Below are 22531 nucleotides of genomic sequence, written 5' to 3'. Positions count from 1 at the left end.
TGAAATGAGATTGTGATCCAGCCTGTTACAAACCCAACTATAATCTTAGCGTGGGCCAAGATTCACTCAGACCATTACTGAAACTTGAAAACTAACAAAACACAATTCTTGCTAAATTAGTCTGATTATAGATACCAAAAAACCTCACTCATATTCCAGCAGAAGACTAACAATGGCAGCCCTGAGCATCTATCTATAGAAATATATACATCGCCAAGTTCCAATCTTATCTCTGAGCAAGCTTATGAAGTGAGACTACTGGTCCCATCTATTGCAGTTTTGCTATTGTACAGGAAGTTCTTGACTTAACAACCATAACTGACCCCACAATTGCCGCTGCTAACTGAGACAGTCGCTGAATGAATCTTGCCCCATTTTATGGCCTTTCTTGCCACAGTTGTTAAGTGAATCACATATTAAGTTAGTAACAGCTTCCCCAAAAGATGATCATATGACCATGGGACACTGAAACCAACATCAATACATGTCAAATGCCAACCATCTGAATTTTGATGATGTGACCACAGGGATGCCGCAATGGTCGTAAGTGTGAAAATCAGTCATAAGTCACTTTTTTCCAGTGGTGATGTAATTTCAAAAGGCCTTTAACAGAAGGCTTTAAATCAAGAAATACCTGTAATGAATGTTCCTCACCTCAGAGTTTGTGTCTGATATTGGGTTCTCCTAGATTTTCCAGCATAAACCAGGTCATTGTACAAGCAGAATATAGAAAAGAATAGAATAACAGAGTTGGAAGGGACCTTGGAGGTCTTCTAGTCCAACCCCTGCTCAGGCAGGAAAACCGCCCTACATCATTTCAGATAAATAGTTATCCAATCTCTTCTTAAATACTTCCAGTGTTGGAGAATTCACAACTTCTGGAGGCAAGTGGTTCTACCGGTTCATTAGAAATTTCTTTCAGCTTGTTTGGTGATTCTAGCAAGGGAGCGCAGTTATATTCTTTTTAGAATTTTGGCCTGCCACACTTTCTCTTATTTCATTAGTATAGTTGATGGGAGGGGGAAATAGAAAGGAGTAGGATTGTGGAATGTATTGTTTTCATTCTTTCTAGAAGCTCAAGGTCATCTTTTGTCTCTGCACTTTTACACCTGACCGGAAGCAGCTGGGTGGAGACGCCAGCGTGGAAGAAGAAGATTGGACCATGTGATGGATTTGTGAGTGTGGGGGCAAGATCATGAACTTTTAACTGGGTGGGATTCTGATGTCATTTCCAGAATTGGGATTAAAACAGATGTGCTAAGATGTCTGCTTTATTAAATTGGAACTTTGAGGATCGTTTTGCCTTGGACTCTGATTTAATTCTACATGAGACTTGGAACGCTGACAGTATACCCTTGACCGGAAATTGGTACACTCCTTCTATCTGGGATGGTCGTCTTCTTCTACCGTGTGTGCAACTTTGGGAGGGACGCACATGGAGTGGTGAGGGAAGAAGGGGACACCTGCCTAGCCAGCCAGATCAGCCGAATCAACCCTGGCGATCAATGGGGGTGACAGATGCCGCAGCCAGATCACCCTCACGAGATACAGAATATTATCAGATATGGGGGAAATGGTATAGGTGGATGGAGGAAAGAAGCCAATAAAGGCCAAAAATAGAAGTTAAGGAGGATTACCTTGTATATATATGCACCCAAGAGAGATGAAACGTATTAGAGGTAAATCAAATGGATAAGTAAAATAAGAGGGTTAAAATGATGAAACACAAATGAAATATATGAGAAGGGGAAATAACATAAGGAGAATTGAAACTGCTATCAGAAGCAATGGAAAGTTCCACTGTATTGTGTAGTTTATGTCTAAGTTTTGTTTGTGTGTATTTTGTGTGTGTGAAAATAAAAGAAAGAAAGAAAGAAAGAAAGAAAGAAAGAAAGAAAGAAAGAAAGAAAGAAAGAAAGAAAGAAAGAAGGAAAGATTATTTCTTTGAGGGCTGCATGTCCTGTGAATTTGATTTTGGCAATTCGAGTTCCTTTAGGGCTTGGTGAATCTCTGAAGGGTGAAAAGTTCTGATGACTTCCCCAGGAAGGAAATCAAGGCCTCCTCGTCTGCTCTTTCCAACTTCTAGCTGGAAGTGAGGTCATCTTAAAGAAGGCCACATGGACAACTTTGTTCGGTTTCCCTGCTTGTTGAGGTTCTTACGGCTGCTTCTGTCACGTGTGATGCTTCCACACAGCTATGTATTGAAAAATCCTGCAATATAGAGACAGGACTCATTTGGACAATCCAAATTCTAACTTCTTTCTCCCCCAACGGAATGTTAGATGAAGCTCATCCTTTGCCCCAGAAAGATTGAGAAGTCCTCTGCCATATATGGGAAGTACTGTTGTTTCACCCTGATAAGAGTAACATGAAAGGCAGTTATAAATCATCTTAAACGCCCAAATGGAACAGAAACTTGGCAGTCATTAATTACTTCTATTGATTTATTTATAATATTTTTATTATTAGCCACGAGAGTAATCTCGTGTTCCTTTTTCCCAACCCTTATAATCACATTTTCCACTATTCAGGATATGGAGGATAGGTTATAGGAAAAAAATGTGACTATCCCACTCATCTGTGATTTCCCAGGAGAATTTGAATAGCCATTGCTGCCAAGCAAGACTTTGATTACATCAGAGGTTGACCAACTCCTTCTAAAAATCCAGGTGGGTCTTGTCTTTTCTTTATTTTAGTCTCTGGACATGCACGAGGAATAAATTGTCTGTTCATCCAAAGGTTAGAAAGGTACAGTTTGGTTATCCGAAAACTATCTGGAGCAGGGTTTCTCAGCCTTGGTAACTCTAACACAGGGGTGTCAAACTCGGTTTCATTGAGGGCTGCATGAGGGTTGTGTTAGGCTTCGAAGGGGCCAGGAGGGTGTGGCCAGCATGTCATAATTTGTGTTGGGGGGGGGTGCGCCTGTACCGGCTGGAGTGCTCTGCCAGTGAAAACAGGCTCCAGAGCTCTGTTTTCAGCTGGGACAGCCTCCTGCAACTCTCTGCCAGTGAAAACGGAGCTTGGGGGGACCACGCGTGGTCCTCGTGAGCTCCATTTTCAGATAGGATGGCCTCTTGTAAGCTTCTGCCAGCAAAAACAAAGCTGAGGAAGGCCTCACGTGGCCCTCGCGAGCTCCGTTTTTGCTGGCAGAGGCACTGCGGGCTGGTTCTTCACTATTTCCAGGGCGGCCCCACAGGCCAGATCTAAGCACTCCGCGGGCCGAATCCAGGCCCCAAGTTTGACACCCCTGTCCTAACACATTTGGACTTCAAGGATTCCCCAGCTGGTGAAGTCAGTTGGGAAGTTCCGGTAGTTGAAGTCCATGTCTTAAAATTGCCAACGCTCAGAAAACTGTAGCAGGGAAATTCAGATGGCTGTGACTTGGTGATTTTCAGGAAGCTATTGGGTCAGGATGATGGATTTTCTGTTTAGATGCTTATCTTCAGACCACTCAAGATTTTTTTTTTCTGGTTTTGTCTTGTTCTTTTTTTAAAAAAAATTGGAAGTTGCCCAGAATTGTTAGGGAGTCTGGATGGATGGATGGATGGATGGATGATGGATGGATGGATATATAGAGATAGGTAGGTAGGTAGGTAGGTAGATAGGTAGGTAGGTAGGTAGGTAGGTAGGTAGGTAGGTAGGTAGATAGATAGATGATAGATAGATAGATAGATAGATAGATAGATAGATAGATAGATAGATAGATAGATAGATAGATAGATAGATATACTGTAGATCGAAAGAAATAGGTAGACAGATATAGATAGATGATATAGAAGATAGATAGATAGATAGATAGATAGATAGATAGATAGATAGATAGATAGATAGATAGATGATAGATGGATGGATGGATGGATGGATGGATGGATAGATAGATAGATAGATAGATAGATAGATAGATAGATAGAGATACTGTAGATCGAAAGAAATAGATAGACAGATATAGATAGATGATATAGATGATAGATAGTTAGATAGATAGATGATAGATAGATAGATAGAGATACTGTAGATCGAAAGAAATAGATAGACAGATATAGATAGATGATATAGATGATAGATAGATGATAGATAGATGATAGATAGATAGATAGATAGATAGATAGATAGATAGATAGATAGATAGATGATAGATGATAGATAGATAGATAGATAGATAGATAGATAGATAGATAGATAGATAGATAGATATACTGTAGATCGAAAGAAATAGATATAGATAGATGATATAGATGATAGATAGATAGATAGATAGATAGATAGATAGATAGATAGATAGATAGAGATACTGTAGATCGAAAGAAATAGATAGACAGATATAGATGATATAGATGATAGATAGATAGATAGATAGATAGATAGATAGATAGATAGATAGATAGATAGATAGATAGATAGATAGATAGATAGGCTGTAGATAGAAAGATAGATAGACAGATATAGATGATATAGATGATTGATAGATGATAGGTAGATAGGTAGGTAGGTAGGTAGGTAGGTAGGTAGGTAGACAGACAGACAGACAGAGGCAGGCAGGCAGGCAGAAAGACAGACAGACACACAGAGATAAATAAGTGATAGTTAGGTTATAGAGATGAGAGAGAGAGGGAGGGAGGGAGACCGACAGATGTCTCTTTTTAGCAAGGAATGATCTGTCTTTCTGTATAGAGAGAGAGATTACTCCTTGCTAAAGAGAGACATGTACCTTCATCCTTGGCTCCCTCTCCAAGGCTAAATCTTAGTCTATGTTTACATTTTACAGCAAAGGTGTTCAATCTTGGCAACTTTTAAGACCTGCGGACTTCAACTCCCAGCATTCCCCAGCTGGCTTGGCAACCGACATGTCTTTTTGACAGCTGAAACACCCCAGGGTAAAGCAATCACCGTCTGTGACCTTCCCAGCCGACCTCTGACAGAGTCAAGTCAATATGGGTAGCTGGATTCACTTAATGACCATGGTTGGCTGAGGAATTCTGGGAGTTGAAGTCCACAAATGTTAAAGTTGCCGAGGATGGACAAGGGCTGGAAGATGGAAGGAACTATTCATTGCATTGCAATCATCCCTCAGTAATGGCCGAATCCTCAGCCCAGTCTCTTAAGTTAATGTTCTTATGGAGGGAAGGAGGCCATCTGGATAGCAATTCGTCCAACTTTTTCCAAGCAGAGTAAGCTAATCCCTTGTTTTTATGAATCCTTCCTGAAGTTTCCAGCTACACGGGCACATTTGTTTTCTGCCCCACCTGTTCGCAGGTTAATGATTAAGCTACCTTCACCTATATGCCCCTTATTCAACAGTTGAATGTGGTAAATGAGCCGACTCCTTCCAAAAAACCAACCAACCCGGACAATGGAAATCGGACAATCACAACCACAAGGTTGTGAGCAACTGGGAAGGAATTTATATTCCTTTTTGAAGTGGGAAAGAGACATTTTCAACAGCAAACATGACCGGATCTTGGATTGTCTAGGGATGTGTGTGTGTGTGTGTGTGTGTGTGTGTGTGTGTGTGTGTGTTGGTCAGAATGGGAACTGCAATGCATGAAAAAAAAAAGGAACAGGGCTTGGTTTGCGGTTAATATGTTGACTTATTTTGCATTCCCTTGCAGATCTCTAAATCCCACTCCGGAAATAATAAGGGGGGGATAGGCCCAAAACTATATTTGATTTCATTGTCAAATGATTTGAATGGAATATTAGTGGTGTGGGCTTCTTGTCATTGTAAGAGCCGAGGTGGCTCAGTGGTTAGGGTGCAGTACTGCAGGCCACTTCAGCTGACTGTTATCTGCAGTTCAGCAGTTCTAATCTCACCGGCTCAAGGTTGACTCAGCCTTCCATCCTTCCGAGGTGGGTAAAATGAGGACCCAGACTGTGGGGGCGATATGCTGACTCTGTAAACCGCTTAGAGAGGCTGAAAGCTCTATGAAGCGGTATGCAAGTCTAACTGCTATTGCTATTTGATGAATTGCTTCCTCTGTCTTAATAAAACTTTGTTTGGTAACAATTTTCTGAGAAATTTGAAGGCCATATTCAAAAGCCATTCAGGTGCATCTTCACAAGCAGATACGGTTTCGCCATACATTTCCAGGTCTTAACTCCAATCTATTCTTCCTCTTGTTTATAAAGGAATTATTTTTTTCCTTACTTTATTCGAGAGGTTTCTCAAACCACTGGATGAGGGCAGCTTTTATTCCCGGTTTTTGGTGTTGAAACTTTAGGATAAGGTGACCAGACGTCCCGATTTCGGCGGGACAGTCACGATTTCTAACAATTTGTCCCGTCTCCCGGGGCGTTTTAAAAAAGTCCCGATTTTCTGGCTTCATGTTGAAAGCCCAGTGGATTTGCTTAAGAAATCCTAAACAGGGCAAGACAAAAGACACTCTGTCTAAACCCTCTCTCTGTCTCAGTACTTTCATTGACGATATTAAAACGCTAAAGCAACAAAATGGACCCCACCCTTGCCCTTTTACCTCATTTTATAAGAAAAGATGACCCAGTACCATAGAGCTCCAGGAAATACTTGGCTAGAGAAGTTGCGAGTGTTCCTTCCTGGATTTTCTGGAGGGGAGGTGCACGGAGGTTGGAGATCAGCTTGTGTGGAAAAAATGGTGGCAAAGTTTCTTTGAAAAATATTTCCCTGGGACTAATAATTTCACCATTTTAATTTGCTCAGTTCTTTGTATTAACATCTACATCATTCTGGATTGACTTGGAGTGTCTGCCTGCTGGTAAGTGAGCCGGGGTTTTTTCTTTTATTTTTTTAATGTATTTTAAAATAATATTTTATTTATTGTGCATAGGATTTTTTAAAATAGGTTTATTCTGTGTGGATTCTTTTTTTAAATTGTCTTAGACTATTTAAAAAAAGATTCTATCCAAAATAAATTGAAGTGAAACCATTTTTAAAAATTCTATGCACAATACTTTGAAATATATTGTGCATAGAATTTTTAAAAATAGTTTTACTTAAATTTATTCTGTGTGGAATAGTTTGAAATGTTTTACTTCAATTTATTCTGTGTGGATTCTTTTTTTAAATTGTCTTAGACTATTTAAAAAAAAATTCTATCCAAAATACAAAATACCAGCTGCAGTTATTCACTTAAGAACTGTGGCAAGAAAGGTGGGGTAGTGTCCAAAGTTACAATGGCATTGAAAAAAGTGACTGATGACCATTTTTCACACTTAGCGACCATTTTCACACTTAGCAACCGTTGCAGCATCCTCATGGTCACGCAATCAAAATTTTGATGTTTGGCAACAGTTACAATTTATATTTGTAAATTTTAGTTATGTTTAAATAAAAAAAGGATTACAATACTATTTTTGCGTTATATGAAAATTTTTGTTGCTCTGTATAAAAATTTTAATCAAGCCCTCCCCCCCCCCCGGTCAAAGGTGTCCCTCTTTACCAGTCTGAAAATCTGGTCACCTTACTTTAGGAAGGAACCCTGCCAGCATTATACCCCAATGGTGAATTCATCCAAAATCAGAATTCCTCACATTTTCTACCGCGATTCCTCCAAGTAAGACAATTGGCGGCATTTTGATATCATTTGAGGCCCTTTTAATGTGTTATGAATATAATTCTAACAGTTGGGTTGGCAATATATAAATCATATAGCAATGTTATACCTGTTTCTTTAAATCATACTGTAAAATGTGATTGGTTGCTGTTTCCCTCAATCGGCCATAAGAGGGAGCCAGAATGACTATTAGCTCTCTGTTTGTTAGATGCTGGACTGATCTGATCTGAGTGTTTTGGAAGCTGGCTGTTAGAACTATTGAGCTATTTTAAGTTTTTGCAGCTGCTAGCAAACTTTGAATGCCGAACTGGTTATATAATACTGGACTATGTTATTTGGATTATCCCTTAACTGAAAGACATTGATGACTGGCTGAATTATCCGTGTATGACTTGGACTGTTTGATGGACTCTGATACCTCTATTTCCACAAAAGTAAAAGCCTATTTAAACTGCAGTATCTCTGTATGCTGGTTTGTGTGTTCTCCAACACAACTCTCACAATGCTTCTCTGAATGTACTCGCTCTCCCAATGGGGAGCTTATCTAACATAATGCTCCTCCTGAATGAATAGCTTCCTTTTGGTTAGAAATAACATTCTTAAACTTCTTTGAAGATCCAGTTTTAATCTTGGTTTGACTTGGTTGATCGGTGACTGCTACACCCCTCTTGGGATAATTCCATGTTATATACTGGAGAAAAAAACAGAAAATCTGGTCTGCCATCTAGTGGAAGCTGAAGGGAACAATACTTTTAAGTATTAAAGTTAAGAGCCGAGGTGGCGCAGTGGTTAAATGCAGCACTGCAGGCTACTTCAGCTGACTGCAGTTCAGCAGTTCGGCTGTTCAAATCTCACCGGCTCAGGGTTGACTCATCCTTCCATCCTTCCGAGGTGGGTAAAATGAGGACCCGGATTGTTGTTGGGGGCAATATGCTTACTCTGTAAACCGCTTGAGATTTGAACCGCTGAACTGCAGATAGCAGTCAGCTGAAGTGGCCTGCAGTACTGCACCCTAACTACTGCGCCACCCCGGCTCTACTTGGAATGGAGAAGATGGATTGACTACATTCAAAATAAATATTGGACTAAGAAATTTCAATTAGCTTATGAATGAACAAGGAATGTTAGCTTAATAAAAGGGGAGTTAAAGTACAAGAGGAAGGCAGGATGTTATAGTCAGTTTATGTTGGTGTATGATTGTTAAATGTTTATACCCTATATTTTGCTCTGGGAAGTGGGGGCGAGGGAGGGCTGGAGGGGAGGCAGGATTGGGGTGGAGGGAGGGAAGTGGAAACATTTGTAAAACTTATTAAAGCTTTTCAATAAAAAAAAACAGTGCATATGTTGTCTGCAAATATGCAAACTTCATTAACAGTTGCGGTGGCCTAAAGATGGAGCTCTTGTCTCACAATCAGGAAGTTGTGAGTACCATCCTAGGTAGAGGCAGAAGCAGGGTCTCCTGCTTGGGCAACGGGTTGGACTAGATGATCTGCAAAGGTCCCTTCCGACTCTGTTAATCTGTTACTTCTCTGTTACTTTAACTCCCACAATTACTCCACGGTGATTTGCTTTTAAGCCATTCGGGCAAATAGCCATTGTGTGAATGTCTTCCTCAAAGTCACGGTAGGGGCGCGGTAGCTCAGTGGCTAAGATGCTGAGCTTGTCGATCAGAAAGGTCGGCAGTTCGGTGGTTTGAATCCCTAGTGCCGTTTAACAGAGCGAGCTCCCGTGACTTGTCTCAGCTTCTGCCAACCTAGCAGTTCGAAAGGATGTAAAAACCCAAGTAGGAAAATAGGAACCATCTTTGATGGGAAGGTTAACAGCGTTCCGTGCACCTTCGGCATTTAGTCATGCCGGCCACATGACCACGGAGACGTCTTCGGACAGTGCTGGCTTTTTGGCTTTAAAAAGGAGATGAGCACTGCCCCCTACAGTCAAGAACGACTAGCTTATATGTGTGAGGGGAACCTTTACCTTCCTCAAAGGATGGCTTGCTTGTTTAAGAACTCCGGCATGGATGGTTTTTATTACAGTTCTGCTGAAAGAAGGCAAGGAGGTAAGGATCAAAAGAATCAGTGGTGGAATTCAGTCAGTTCACATCTATTCGGGAGAACCGGTTGGTAACTTTCTACGCAGTTCGGAGAACCAGTTGTTAGAAGAAATCTTCTTTTGGTTTTTTCCATTTTACAGGGCTAATCCTGTAAGGAAGGCAGGAAGGAAACATTCTGGTGTTGTTTCTAGTCTAATCTTTATTTCCCTGCTTACAGAAACTGCCTCTCCGGTTAACCCTCATTACATTGTAACACTAAGGCAAAGCACCCATCGACTTGAGTGACCTTGAGTTGGCCATGACCACATGACCACTGAGCCATGCTTAGCCAGCTGGTCATTAGGGCAGAGAACCAGTTGTTAAATTATTTGAATCCCACCACTGATAAGAATGGTCTATAAATGTATGTATAAAATAAATGAATGACCCACTGAGACATGAAGGGATTCCAGAGCCTTTATCATTTCAAAAGGTTGCCACTATATAAAAGTTTCCAAGAACCAATTTATTATATGAAAAACAGCAAAACGCCTCCCAATAATCAAATCTGCTACATCTAAAGAAATGCAAAGAATCTTCCCAGTTATGTAGGGTCACCATCTGAAGACTAATCTCAATAATCTTTGGGGGGTGGGGGGAGAAGGGTTCTCTTCACAGGATAGGCCAGTGTTGGCAAATCTTTTTGGCACCAAGTGCTGAAATAAGAGCCCACTCATGCGCACAGGAGAGCACCAGAATCCGGAAGAGCAGCTCCGCGGCGCGCATGCGCAGGGGCACAGTAAACTGGAAGAGAATTCCGTGCACGTGCCACTCAGCTGAGTTTCCGGTTCCTGGCGCGCATGCGCAGGCAAAGACTACCTGGCTGGCACACATGTGTGCGCCAGAAACCCAGAATCTCAGCTTCACGGCACGCGCATGGGTCCCCGGGAGCTGTTTTTTGACAACCAGCTGGCAGGCGTGCAATGTGCGTGCCACAACCTGGAAGAGCAACAGGTGGACTGCTGGTGTGCCTGGAGAGATGGTTCTGAGTGCTTCGCCATGACAAGGAATAGGCAGACAGCAACCTTGGCTAAGTTCTCCTGGCCAGTTTGACCAATTGAAGAAAACAAGAAGCAATATTAATGCAGAAAAGAGAAGGGGGAAAAAAATAACCCGATTTGTCCATCTCCAAGGAATTTTGGCTGGTGTTCTTCATCGTCTTCATTCACAGGTGAAGCCCAATGAAGGACAGCCAATGGAGCCCTGAACCACTGTCTCCAAGCCATACGCTCTTTCCAAGACCCTCTGCGCATCTTCGGCAAAACTATCCAGAGCTGTGTGCAGCAAATAATAGGCGGCCACAAACGAGACGGCCCCTGCTACCAAGTTGTTGAAAAAGGGGAATTGGCTATTCAGCGCTGTGGCCGCCACCTGCCCACAGATTGCAGACTGCCTCAAAACTGTCTGGATAGCCTCTTCCGAAAGGCCCCCCACGAATTTTGAACGCACTTGGTTTTTCAACTCGTAAGAGGGCTTGGAGACCGTGGCGGCCAAGGTCTCCAAAGATGCATCATCCAAGCCGAAATGCTGCTGGTAGTTCTTGAGCGTCTTCATGAGCATGGGGACGTTGAGGTAGAACGGGTGGCCGGGCAGGGCTGAAATGAAACACGCCAGCAGCGCCTTCTTCCAGATGTGCCAGCGCAGCGAGCTCTTCTTCTTCTGCACAGCTGCAGCGGTGACGGATGGAAAGGAAAGCAGCAGGGTGTGTCTCTTGTGCCCTTCCAGCTCTTCAGCTAGAGTGTCCTTTAAGCGGTGGAAGTCAAACCTATGCAAATGGAAGCTGGAGATCAAGAAGACCTTGGGGTTCTCCAAGCCTTCCCGCTTGAGCTGACGGGAACAGTCCGACTCTATTTCCTGCAGCACCTGAGCTTCCTGGAACGAGCTCGGCCTTCGCTGTTGGGTAGCCCACAGATCCTGGTCTACCTTGGAACGGACGAAGTAGAAGCGTTTGCCCATGGCAGCCACAGCCCGAGCCAGCTCAGCGTGATTCTCTCGGAAACGCTCGGATGTTACGATGATGAAGAAATCGTATCTTTCAAATCTCACCCGCTGGAGGTATTTTTTGGCTTGGAAGGAAGGAGTACCAATACCTGGCAGGTCCCATAGCCGGACATTCGGCAGATGAGGGTGAAGGTAAGGGGTGGGCGAAGCTGTAGTCTCAACCACACCGGTTTTGGCCGCACCGAAGTCATCGTCACGGATCCCCAACATGGCGTTGATGAAGGTGGACTTGCCAGCCCCACCTTCGCCGGTCACTGCGATGTCCAGCGTGGTGGTTTCTAGAGAATCCAGGAGCGACTGGACTTGAGAGGACACCTCCAGGACGACTTTCGACTGGATGACAGAAGCCATCTCTCTGAGGTCCACCTCCTTGATGTCCATGGTAGAAGCACAGCTGTAGAAGAAAATAGGGAAATTAAGTTGCTTTCTGTACAAGCTATTTAAAATTACAACAACCCCCTTGTAGTTCCTATTTGGGATAGGCAGGGGGGACTGCTGGAGGTTTGCAGGGATTCGGGAGACCCTCCAGCTAAGATTCCGTGCAGTTCGGAGAACCCCAAAATCCCACTCCTGGCTGGCCCTGAACCCCACCCCCACCCCACCCAGGATCTTCACATGGCCCATTTTGGATACAGGTAAGTGCAGGGCACCTGCGGAGGATCGAGGAGAGTGAAAAACAAGCCTACCAGAAGTTCAGGAGAAGGGCTTGTTTCCAGCCTCCAGGGGGCTTCCGGAACCTGGGGAGGCTGTTTTCGCCCTCCCGGAGGCTTGAGAAGCCCGGGGAGGACAAAAACGCCCCCCAACCATTGTTCAGGAAGCCAACTAGGCCACACGCGCCATGTCTACGGCCACTCAGCAACTGAGCAGAGAACCCCTTGCTAAAAAAATTTAATCCCACCCCTGGGATAGGGTTGGGACGGAGCTGAGCATTTACTAGCCAGATGCCCTTCCTGACACCTACATGGTGTTCACAGCAGATTTTTTTTTCTTTTTTCTTTCTTTGCTACCTAGGATTGAACTCTCAACCTTCTGAGTGGGAGGAGAGCATCTTCACCACTAGGTGAATGAAAAGTTCTTCTTTCTATATACACAATATCTTTGGCAAAGTGTAGAATAGGCAACGGCTCCCTCTTCCAGGCAGCTTTAGTCACGCCCTGCTGATTTGAAAGCACGTCTCTACGCCTTACAAATAAATTGGCGTAAAACTCAATTTAACTCTTTTTTTAAAAAAAACATCTCTTCCTAACACAACCCTATATTTGATCCTAATGTCCACACTGCATCAGAGTGCATTTCTGCTCATCAAACTTTTGTTTTTCTTCCAGGCCTGCATATTTCCGCCCACTTTTTCTCCAAGTGACTGAAGCTTTGGTTCAGATTCCACCAGCTCTTAAACCTACAGACATTTTCCTCCTACGGCTACTCAGTTTAGAATCCGCAGCCCTGTTCACTGGGCACACCCATGGTCTCCCTAGAAAAAGCAACAAGAGAAGGAAGTGGTTGTGCTATTTTTTTCTCTTACGCTGAAAGAACAACCCAAACCAAGAGGGCACCGAGGCACAAAAACGCCAATCCCAGCAAAAGAACATGGTGCACACGACAATTTTAGAAAACATGAACTGAAAAATCAGCAGCAGCAAATCATTGGCAGCTGTCTCTACACTCATCCATGACAGCCCAGCCTCTCCTGCCCCAGAAAGCACATAACACTCATATAATGTGGTCACCACACTATAAAGAAGTGGAGACTCTAGAAAGAATGCAGAGAAGAGCAACAAAGATGATTAGGGGACCGGAGGCTAAAACATACAATGAACGGTTGCAGGAGCTGGGCATGGCTAGTCTGGAGAAGAGAAGGACCAGGGGAGGCAGGATAGCAGTCTTCTGATATTTGAGAGGTTGCCCCAGAGACGAAGGGGTCAAGCTATTTTCCAAAGCACCTGAAGGCCAGGCAAGGAATAATGGATGGAAACGGACCAAGGAGAGATTCAACCTAGAAATAAGAAGGAACTCTCTGACAGGGAGAGCAATCAACCCATGGAACAGAAGTTGCCTTCAGAAGTTGTGGGAGCTTCATCAGTGGATGCTTTCAGGAAGAGATTGGACTGGCATTTGTCAGAAATGGTGTTGGGTCTCCTGCTTGGGCCAGGAGTTGGACTAGGTGACCTACAAGGTCCTTTCCAACTCTGTTAATCTATCATCTATTTTCTAGTGACTTTGCCCTGTCTCAGAGGCTCTTCGGTTGGGCTCTTGGCTGTTGGCTCGTTGGCAGTTTCATCAAGAATCTATGCAAAAGAGACCATCAACCAGCCCAAACGAGAAGAAAAAGACTCCCTCACCTCTCCACTGGTAACCAGCACCCAGATCAACATAAGATTAATTCCAAGGTTCATTTCAGACCAACAATCAAGTACACACCACACCTCAATTGAGAAGCTGCCAAAAAGTCATCGGTAAAACATTCCAACCGTAGAATCGCTATGGTCACCGGCACCAACATTTGGTGGCAAGCCACCAAAAATACAAACTCACATTAAACCCCACTCCTTATTAGCCAGGATGATGTTCCGTATCTGCCTTCCATTGGGGACCTGCATTCAGCATGAGACAGAAAGAGAGCTATGAAAGTATCTACAGACCCTTCGCATCCTGGACGTGAATGGTTTCAACTTCTACCCTCTCTAAACCAGGGGTCTCTGGGCAACTTTAAACCTGGCGGATGTCAACTCTGCCAGGCTTAAAGTTGCCATGGTTGGAGACCCCTGCTCCAAAGGACGCTGTAGGGCAGTGATGGGGAACCAATGGCACACCTGCCACAGATGGCACATGGAGCCATATCAGTGGGCACGCGTGCTCAGCTCCGGCCGGCTGATTTTCTTACCAGAAAACAGGAAACGGGCTATTTTCGGTCTGCGGTGGGCTTCCGAGGGAAGTGGGGAAGGCTAGGGAGGGCGAAAAACGGGTCCAAAAGCAGGGGGGAGCACGGGGAGGGTTGTGTGTGCATGCGCAGGGGGCGGGTGCATAGAATTATGGGTGTGGGCATGCACATGCAAGCCCCACCCCGCTCCCAACCACTTTTGGCACGCGATGGCATAAAGATTAGCCATCATTGCTATAGGGCACTGCACACCAGAACAACTAGACATAAGGCCTGTTTCACACACACACACACACACACACACACACACACACACACACACATCACTCTGCTAAACAACTAATTCCCACAACACTGTCAAACTATCTTTTAAAAAGGCAGCATTCCCATCCTTATCCTCCTCTTCCTTATTACCCACCTCCTTAACTTCTTAGGAATATAACTTTGTTGCTTCCTAGACAACCAGAAACAAATTCCTTGTGTGTTGTAGCCAATAAAGAATTCTATTCTATTCTACATATAATGCAAAGTTTGCAAGAAAACGAGCAAGCTCAGAGAGCACCAAGGAGGAGCCCTCTTGTGAGTCCCCCTTTTTCGGCGCCTCTGTCCTCTGAAACGGTCATTAAACGAACGAGTTGTAAGCGGAGGGCTAACCTGTTGCCGGCTGGGAGGTTCCGAGCCCGCCAATGGCCTCGCAAAGGATCCTTCCAACCCTGCCAAGACCGGTCTTGCAGGAGCCGCGAGTGAAGGAGATGCGCGCGATCTTTCGGGGCTCCTCGGTCTCCTCGGAAAGGCCAAGCTTTCTGGATCGAAGGGGATTTCTTCCTTGCCGTGAAACGGAGCTGGAAATGGGCGGCCTTTAGCTTGGATGCTCGGGAAAAGAAAGAGAAACTGCTGGTCCCCGAAGAAGGCGGAGCCGCTGCCGGGGCGGAAAAGGGGAGTTGCTTTCCGCGATCCCCCAAAGGCGCAACCTTGCACGGCATCCTAAACGGAGTCAAGTTGAGGTTAAATCTGGAGGGGCTCCGTTTCTTCGTCCTGGTGGGCGGGAGGGGGGGTTGCAGACCATTTCGAAAACTCGCGAAATGTTGGTTTCATTCGATTCGGGTCGATCTCCCCTTTTGGCAAAGGCGGTGCGCGCTTTTAAAGCAGTGTTTCTCAACCTTGGCAACTTGAAGACGTCTGGACTTCAACTCCCAGAATTCCCCAGCCAGCATTCGCTGGCTGGGGAATTCTGGGAGTTGAAGTCCAGACGTCTTCAAGTTGCCAAGGTTGAGAAACACTGTTTTAAAGGATCCACGCACCAGGTGAGAGAGAACATTGCAAACGCCGCGCTGGCTTCCAAGGTTGCTCGCATCCCCACCCCCCAAAAAAATCTGCTTTTTCTAACTGTCTATGGTGATCCTCCACCCCCCCCCCCCCCAAAATCTGCTTATTTTAACTGTCCATGCAGATTCTCCCTCCCCACCCCCAAATCTGCTTATTCTGTCTATGGAGATTCTCCCCCAAAAATCTGTTTATTCTATGGAGATTCTCCCTCCCCCCCCCAAAAAAATATGCTTATTCAGCTTATGGAGATTTCCCTCCCCCCTCCCGAAAAAATCTGCTTATTCAAACTGTCTAGGGGGATTCTTCCCCCCAAAATCTGCTTATTCTAATTGTCTATGGCAGTGTTTCTCAACCTTGGCGACTTTAAGTCCTGTGGACTTCAACTCCCAGAATCCCCCAGCCAGCATAGCTGGCTGGGGGATTCTGGGAGTTGAAGTCCACAGGACTTAAAGTTGCCAAGATTGAGAAACACTGGTCTATGGAGATTCTTCCCCCCCCCCAAAAAAATCTGTTTATTCTATGGAGATTCTCCCCCCCCCAAAAAAAAATCTAATTATTATTCTGTCTATGGAAATCCCCCCCCCCCGAAAAAAAATCTCCCTCTCTGCATTTTTACATGCTTTTATTGCATTTTAAGAGTCCGCTATCTTCACGGATGAAAAGGATGCGGGCTGCTTCCCCTTTTTCCCCCACAGGAGGCTTGTGGGGCAGGCTGGGCTAAGAAATTCCCCTGGAGAATGGCTGTGATTGACGTTTCCTTGACATTTGGGGTTCTCAGGGTTACCAACCCTTCCCCAAGATTTGCAATCCTGCGGATATGGGGTCTTCCAGGAGAAGCAGTTTATTTATTTTTTTATGTTATTTTTTTAATATTGTTATATTATTATTATTATTATTATTATTATTATTATTATTATTATCATCAAATTCATATATACATTCCCAATTATATGATCTCATAACTGTTATTAATAATATGTATTTATAACAATTTTTCCCTACAGTTGACAATATACTTGAAGATTGCTTTCTTAACATCCCATAGATCCATCTTATCTTACAACGGTCCTACTTCTTCTTCCCTCCCTCTTTCCTTCCCTCGTTTCTTCTCTCCTACTCTCCTTCCTTCCCTCCCTCCTTCTCTCCTTCCCTCCTTCCTTCCCTCCTTTCTTTTCTCCTTCTCTCCTTCCTTTCCCCCTTCCTTTCCTCCTTCCTTCCCCCTTCCTTCTCTCCTACATTCCCTCCTTCCTTCCCTCCTTTCTTCTCTCCTTCTCTCCTTCCTTCCCTCCTTTCTTCTCTCCTTCTCTCCTTCCTTCCCTCCTTTCTTCTCTCCTTCTCCAGGAGAAGCAGTTTAAATGAAGACGGGGAGAACGCGCTACCCCCCCCCCAAAAAAAAACTGATTATTTTTTTTTACATTTTTTTTGGAAATCTTTTTTGAAGCCTCTCCCCCCCCCACCTTTGCTCGTTCATTTGCATGCAAGATCGGCGCTCCCGTTGTTACGTCTTCAGACACGGATTATTGACACGCGTGCACACGTGATGCCGAAGCTGACGAATGCTCGGGTGAATCTCCGGGGAATCATCATTCGCAAGGTAACCAAACTTGCCCCCCCCCCACCCCTGGCAAGGCAGCAATCAGCGAACCCAAGTTCAAACGTCGTGGGAATGCGGCTGTTTTGAGTTTGCACGTGAAAAGGGCTGCTTTGGAACCCCGTTCCTCCCTTTCCCCGCAACTTGGCTGGCTTCGAGACGGGCGGCGCAATATTACTTCGGAATTTAACGCAACTTCTTTTTATAACTCAAATGAACTTGGAGGGCGCCAGGTTGAAGAAGCTTGGCCCAAAAAGCCCGCCCTCTTTCTGTCTCTATGGTAACCAATTGCTTTGCGCTACAAAGCAACTCACGCCAAAACGAAGGGGCGGGGCGAGCAGCCTCTCCTGACGCTGCGTGCGTGAAGCCTACTCGGGAACGTTCGTTGGGAGGCGGGACGCTAACTCGCGCTCCTATTGGCTGGCCCGCGGGGAGCGACAGCTCAACGGGGCTTAGCTTGTTCCCAGCGGCTGATTCTAGGCGAGCATCTCAATATAGCGCGTGCGACGCTGCACATCGCTGCAAAAGTGAGTTGTTATTCCGAAGTGAGCGTGCAACGGGGTTGCATCTTTAAATCGTACCAGGCTGGTTGTCCATAGAGTAAAATTCTTTATTGGCCAAGTGTGATTGGACACACAAGGAATTTGTCTTTGGTGCAGGGATTCTCAGTGTACATAAAAGAAAAATAAAATACATTCATCAAGAATCATAAGATACAGCACTTAGTGATAGTCATAGGTTACTAATAATCGATCAAACCATACTAGGAAACAAATAAAACAATGTAGATCGTAGAGATACAAGCAGCAAAGTTACAGTCATAAGTGGGAGGAGATAGATAATAGGAAGGAAGAGAAGAATAATAGCAATGCAGCCTTAGTGAATAGTTTGACAGTGGCGAGGGAATTATTTGTTTAGCAGAGGGATGGCGTTCGGGGGGAAAAACTGTCCTTGTGTCTAGTTGTCTTGGTGGGCAGTTCTGTATAGTGTCGTTTTGAGGGTAGGAGTTGAAACCATTTATGTCCAGGATGTGAGGAGTCTCTTGTTATTTTCACGGCCTTCTTTTTCACTCGCGCAGCTTACAGGTCCTGAATGGAAGGCAGGTTGGTAGCAAATTGTTTTTTCTGCACTTCTAATTATCCGTTGAAGTCTGCCTACAACTCAAGAATGGACGTTGAAAATTACAAACTTAGCCGAGATGGCTAAAATATCGGCATATCTTAAAGACCACTCAAATGAGAGATATAAACGAGACTGGAAAAAATGGATTGACTATATACAAAATAAATACGGGACCAAGAAATTCCAGTTAGCCTATGCTTAAGATCAGAAATGATTTAAATTGTTTAAAGTTAGCTCAGCAAGAAGAAGCTAAGATCAATGTAGAGATGTCATTAATTTCTTTATTTCTTTTTTCTCAATAGATTTTAGACTGTGTTTGTTAAAAATCCATACCGTGTACGGGTTCCGGGAAGTCGGGGGGGGAGGAGGGGGGTTGGGGGAGGGTGGAGGGAGGGAGGGGCATACATTAGGCTAGACAAGAATTTGGTGGTAAACTAGAACTATTTTGATACACAAAAAGTTGTACTCCGATGTCTTACTGATTGAGGAATGATGAAATGTTTGTTTGAAAAGAAATAAAACTTTTGAACGATAATTATCCGTTGAAGTCTCTGTCTTGTTGGGTTGCAGAGCCAAACCAGACAGTTATGGAGGTGCCAGACTCAATAATTCCTCTGTAGAACAGAATCAGCAGCTCCTTGGGCAAGTTTGAGCTTCCTGAGATGGTGTAGAAAGAACATCCTTTGTCCTGCTGTTTTTGATGATGTTCTTGAGGTTAGAAGCCCATTTTAAGTCTTGAGATATGATAGAACCCAGAAACCTGAAGGTCTCTACTGTTGATACTGGGTTATCTAGTATTGTAAGAGATGGTAGCATAGGAGGGTTCAAAAATTAGACTGGCAGAACTGTTAAAAACTGAGGGCCACACAGGAGGGGCTTTGTAATACTCGCAACATGGGTGTCAAAGCACCACCCAAGAATTGCAATTTTGGGGGGGGGCATATATTTTAGCACACTTTATTGAACTTGTCATAAAGAAAACTTCCCACCTAAAAACTGCAAAAGCCCCTCTTACAATCTAAAATAGCAATAGCAATAGCAGTTAGACTTATATACCGCTTCATAGGCCTTTCAGCCCTCTCTAAGCGGTTTACAGAGTCAGCATATCGCCCCCAACAACAATCCGGGTCCTCATTTCACCCACCTCGGAAGGATGGAAGGCTGAGTCAACCTTGAGCCGGTGAGATTTGAACCGCTGAACTGCAGAACTGCAGTCAGCTGAAATAGCCTGCAGTGCTGCATTTAACCACTGCGCCACCTTGGCTCCTAAAAGCGATGTCGGGGACAGGGTTGACTTATTTAAAGTTTCAGAAGTGTGTTTGGGTGCAAAGGGACTCCAGACTGATGGCACATTTCATCCCTCCCTCAGGCTCAGCCTGGCCATCCCATACATCATGGTCACACGTCGTCTCAATAAACCACCACAAAGAGAAGTGAGGACGTAATTCTGTCAGGCTGATGTGATCTCTTGCTTAGCAACTCAGTCCCAATTTTGGACCTTAAGTGAGGACGATATGAATTCTTACTTGGCTTTGTCTTCTTCCTCCCCTGGATCCAGTGAGGACAACTCTCCGATTACAAGCCACGGTGGCGCAGTGGTTAGAGTGCAGTACTGCAGGCTACTTCTGCTGACTGCCGGCTGCCTGCAATTTGGCAGTTCGAATCTCACCCACTCTGGTAAAATGACCCCAGATTGTTGGGGGCAATAGGCTGACTCTGTAAACCGCTTAGGGGGGTGTAAAGCACCATGAAGCGGCATATAAGTGCTGTTGCTTGCTATTGCAGGCTAACTCTGCCCGCTGCCAGAAGTTTGATCCTGACTGGGCTCAAGGTTGACTCAGCCTTCTGTCCTTCCGAGGTGCATAAAATGAGGACCCAGATTGTTGGGGGCAATAGGCTGACTCTGTAAACTGCTTAGAGAGGGCTGTAAAGTGGTATATGTCTAAGTGCTATTACTAAAGCTTTCGCCGCTTTTGAAAGAACAAGAGGGAATCTCTCCAGAGAGCTATAAAGTTTTCCCAGCCGAGATCGGCTTCCACAGGCTGAAAAGGTCGAGAGGGGTTAACTGAGGACACTGGCTTTCACCGGCCATTTTCTAAACGCCCAGCATCTTTGGGATGCTCTGTGCAATGCAGGCTTTAGACGTTTAAACCCGCGAGCAAGATTTGAGTAAAATCACATCCAGCAGGTCCAAAAATGTTGCTTTTTTGTAAACAGGAGGCCAGATCCGAGCTTTTTGTAGAAGAGGGGCTCGTGTGCCAAACCGGGGCCTCAGTTGGCCGGCTTCTCCAAAGAACAGCTGCCAATTTCGGCTGCTCCCTTTTTTTAGCGGTGTGAATGATGCAGTTTGGCCCTTGGAAGTTTCCATCCTTGGAACAAAAGCCAACAAGTGTAGAACAGGGATGTCAAACTGGATTTCTTTGAGGCCTGGATCAGCATTGTGGTTCTCATCCATGGGCCGGCTGTGGAAAGCCGGGGGGGGGGGGGAGACGGGATGGATGCCCCCTGCAGCCCCCTGCTAGCCAAAACAGGGCACAGGGGGTGCCTGCAGTCCCCCACCCCTCCAAAATGCATGTGGCCTCCCCACGAACCTGGTTTTGGCTGGCAAACTGCTGCAGAAGGCATCCAGGCTGAAAACAGGGGATGAGGGGGCAGTCCACGCACACACACACCCCGCACCCCGCTGTGGCCAGTCAAGTCCAGACTGAAAATGGGAAAACGGGGTGGGGGGGGAGGCGGATGGCGGCCATGTCTCATTTTGCCTGCCAGAAGCACCAAGGGCCATTCCTTTGCTATTTTCCATGTGGGCCCTATGGGCCAGATTTAAGCACCCGAGGTCCGGATTCGGCCCTCGGGTTTGACACCCCTGCTGTAGAAGAGTAGATGTGTGTGTGTGGGGGGGGGGATAAATGGTAGAGGGGTCCCTGTGGATTTTACTGCGCTGGTCGTTGCCGATTATTGGGGACGGTGCTCATCTCTGTTTCAAGGCCATTGAGTTCAGCGCTGTCCGAAGTCTGCTTGTCTTAACGTGGTCAGGTTCGAGAAAGATGATAGCAATAGCACTTATATACCACTTTATAGTGCTTTACAGCCCTCTCTAAGCGGATTAAGAGTCAGGATATCGCTTCCAACCCTCTGGATCCTCAATGACCTCAGAAGGAAGATGGAGTTAAATCTTGAGCTGGTCAGGATCGAACTCCAGACTGCAAGCAGAGTTAGGTCGCCATACTTCTAGCCACTGCACCACTGCTCTGTAAAGCTGCTTAGAGAGGGCTGTAAAGCGGTATATAGGTCTAAGTGCTAGTGCTATTATAAGAGCCGTGACGGCGCAATGGCTAGAATGCAGTACTGCAGGCTAACTCTGCTCACTGCCAGGAGTTCGATCCTGACCTACTCAAGATTGACATAGCCTTCCATCCTGAGCTCAGCACAATGGGGCCCAGATTGTTGGGGGCAATATGTTGACTCTGTAAACTGCTTAAGAGAGGGCTGTAAAGCAGTATATAAGTCTAAGAATGCAGTGCTGCAGGCTGACTCTGCCCACTGCCAGGCGTTCGATCCTGGCCTACTCAAGGTTGACATAGCCTTTCATCCTTCCGAGGTCAGTAAAACGAGGACCCAGATTGTCAGCCATATGCTGACTCCGTCAACCGCGTAGAGAGGGCTGTAAAGTGGTGTATAAGTCTAAGTGCTAGTGCATTCATAACCGCCGCAGTGGTTAGAATGCAGTACTGCAGGCTAACTCTGCCCACTGCCAGGAGTTCGATCCTGACCTACTCAAGGTTTGACTCAGCCTTCCATCTTTCTGAAGTCGGTAAAATGGGAGGGGGGGCAGATTGTCTGCCATATACTGACTCTGTCAACGGCTTAAGAGAGCCTCTGCAAAGCGGTATAAAAGGCTTCACACACACACACACACACACACACACACACACCAAAAAAAACCCTTTGCAAAGATAAACCCCAACCAAGCAGCTTAGGCTCTCTGCCCTGTTTCT

The 22531-nt window shown here is 45.2% G+C and overlaps 1 protein-coding gene and 1 long non-coding RNA gene across 3 annotated transcripts in view; both read right to left on the bottom strand.

Moving 5' to 3' along the window:
- The window catches only part of LOC148042948 (uncharacterized), a 281857-nt gene that overhangs the window by 112651 nt on the left and 146675 nt on the right, over positions 1-22531 (bottom strand). The gene's annotated exons all lie outside the window — the stretch shown is intronic.
- On the bottom strand, positions 10023-15469 carry LOC106548857 (interferon-inducible GTPase 5). 2 transcript variants are annotated; one of them, XM_087727406.1, is made up of 2 exons: positions 15149-15469; positions 10023-12010 (listed from the first exon to the last, which is right to left on the bottom strand). In XM_087727406.1, the coding sequence occupies exon 2, from the start codon at positions 11995-11997 to the stop codon at positions 10777-10779; it is 1221 nt and encodes a 406-aa protein (XP_087583532.1). In that variant the 5' UTR covers positions 11998-12010; positions 15149-15469; the 3' UTR covers positions 10023-10776. The 2 variants fall into 2 exon arrangements, with proteins under 2 accessions (XP_087583532.1, XP_087583533.1); XM_087727407.1 differs by lacking the exon at positions 15149-15469 and adding an exon at positions 14149-14204.

Source organism: Thamnophis sirtalis, unplaced genomic scaffold, assembly GCF_051295495.1.
Source record: "Thamnophis sirtalis isolate CommonGarterSnake01/CBP01778 unplaced genomic scaffold, rThaSir2_p1.2 scaffold_13, whole genome shotgun sequence".
NCBI lineage: Eukaryota > Metazoa > Chordata > Lepidosauria > Squamata > Natricidae > Thamnophis > Thamnophis sirtalis.
The sequence above is the reverse complement of the archived record's forward strand: the minus strand, read 5'-3'. Positions and strand labels throughout refer to the sequence as shown.

Coding starts and splice junctions, on each gene's coding strand:
- LOC106548857 (XM_087727406.1), bottom strand. CDS start 11,997: ATGGACATCAAGGAGGTGGACCTCAGAGAGATGGCTTCTGTCATCCAG.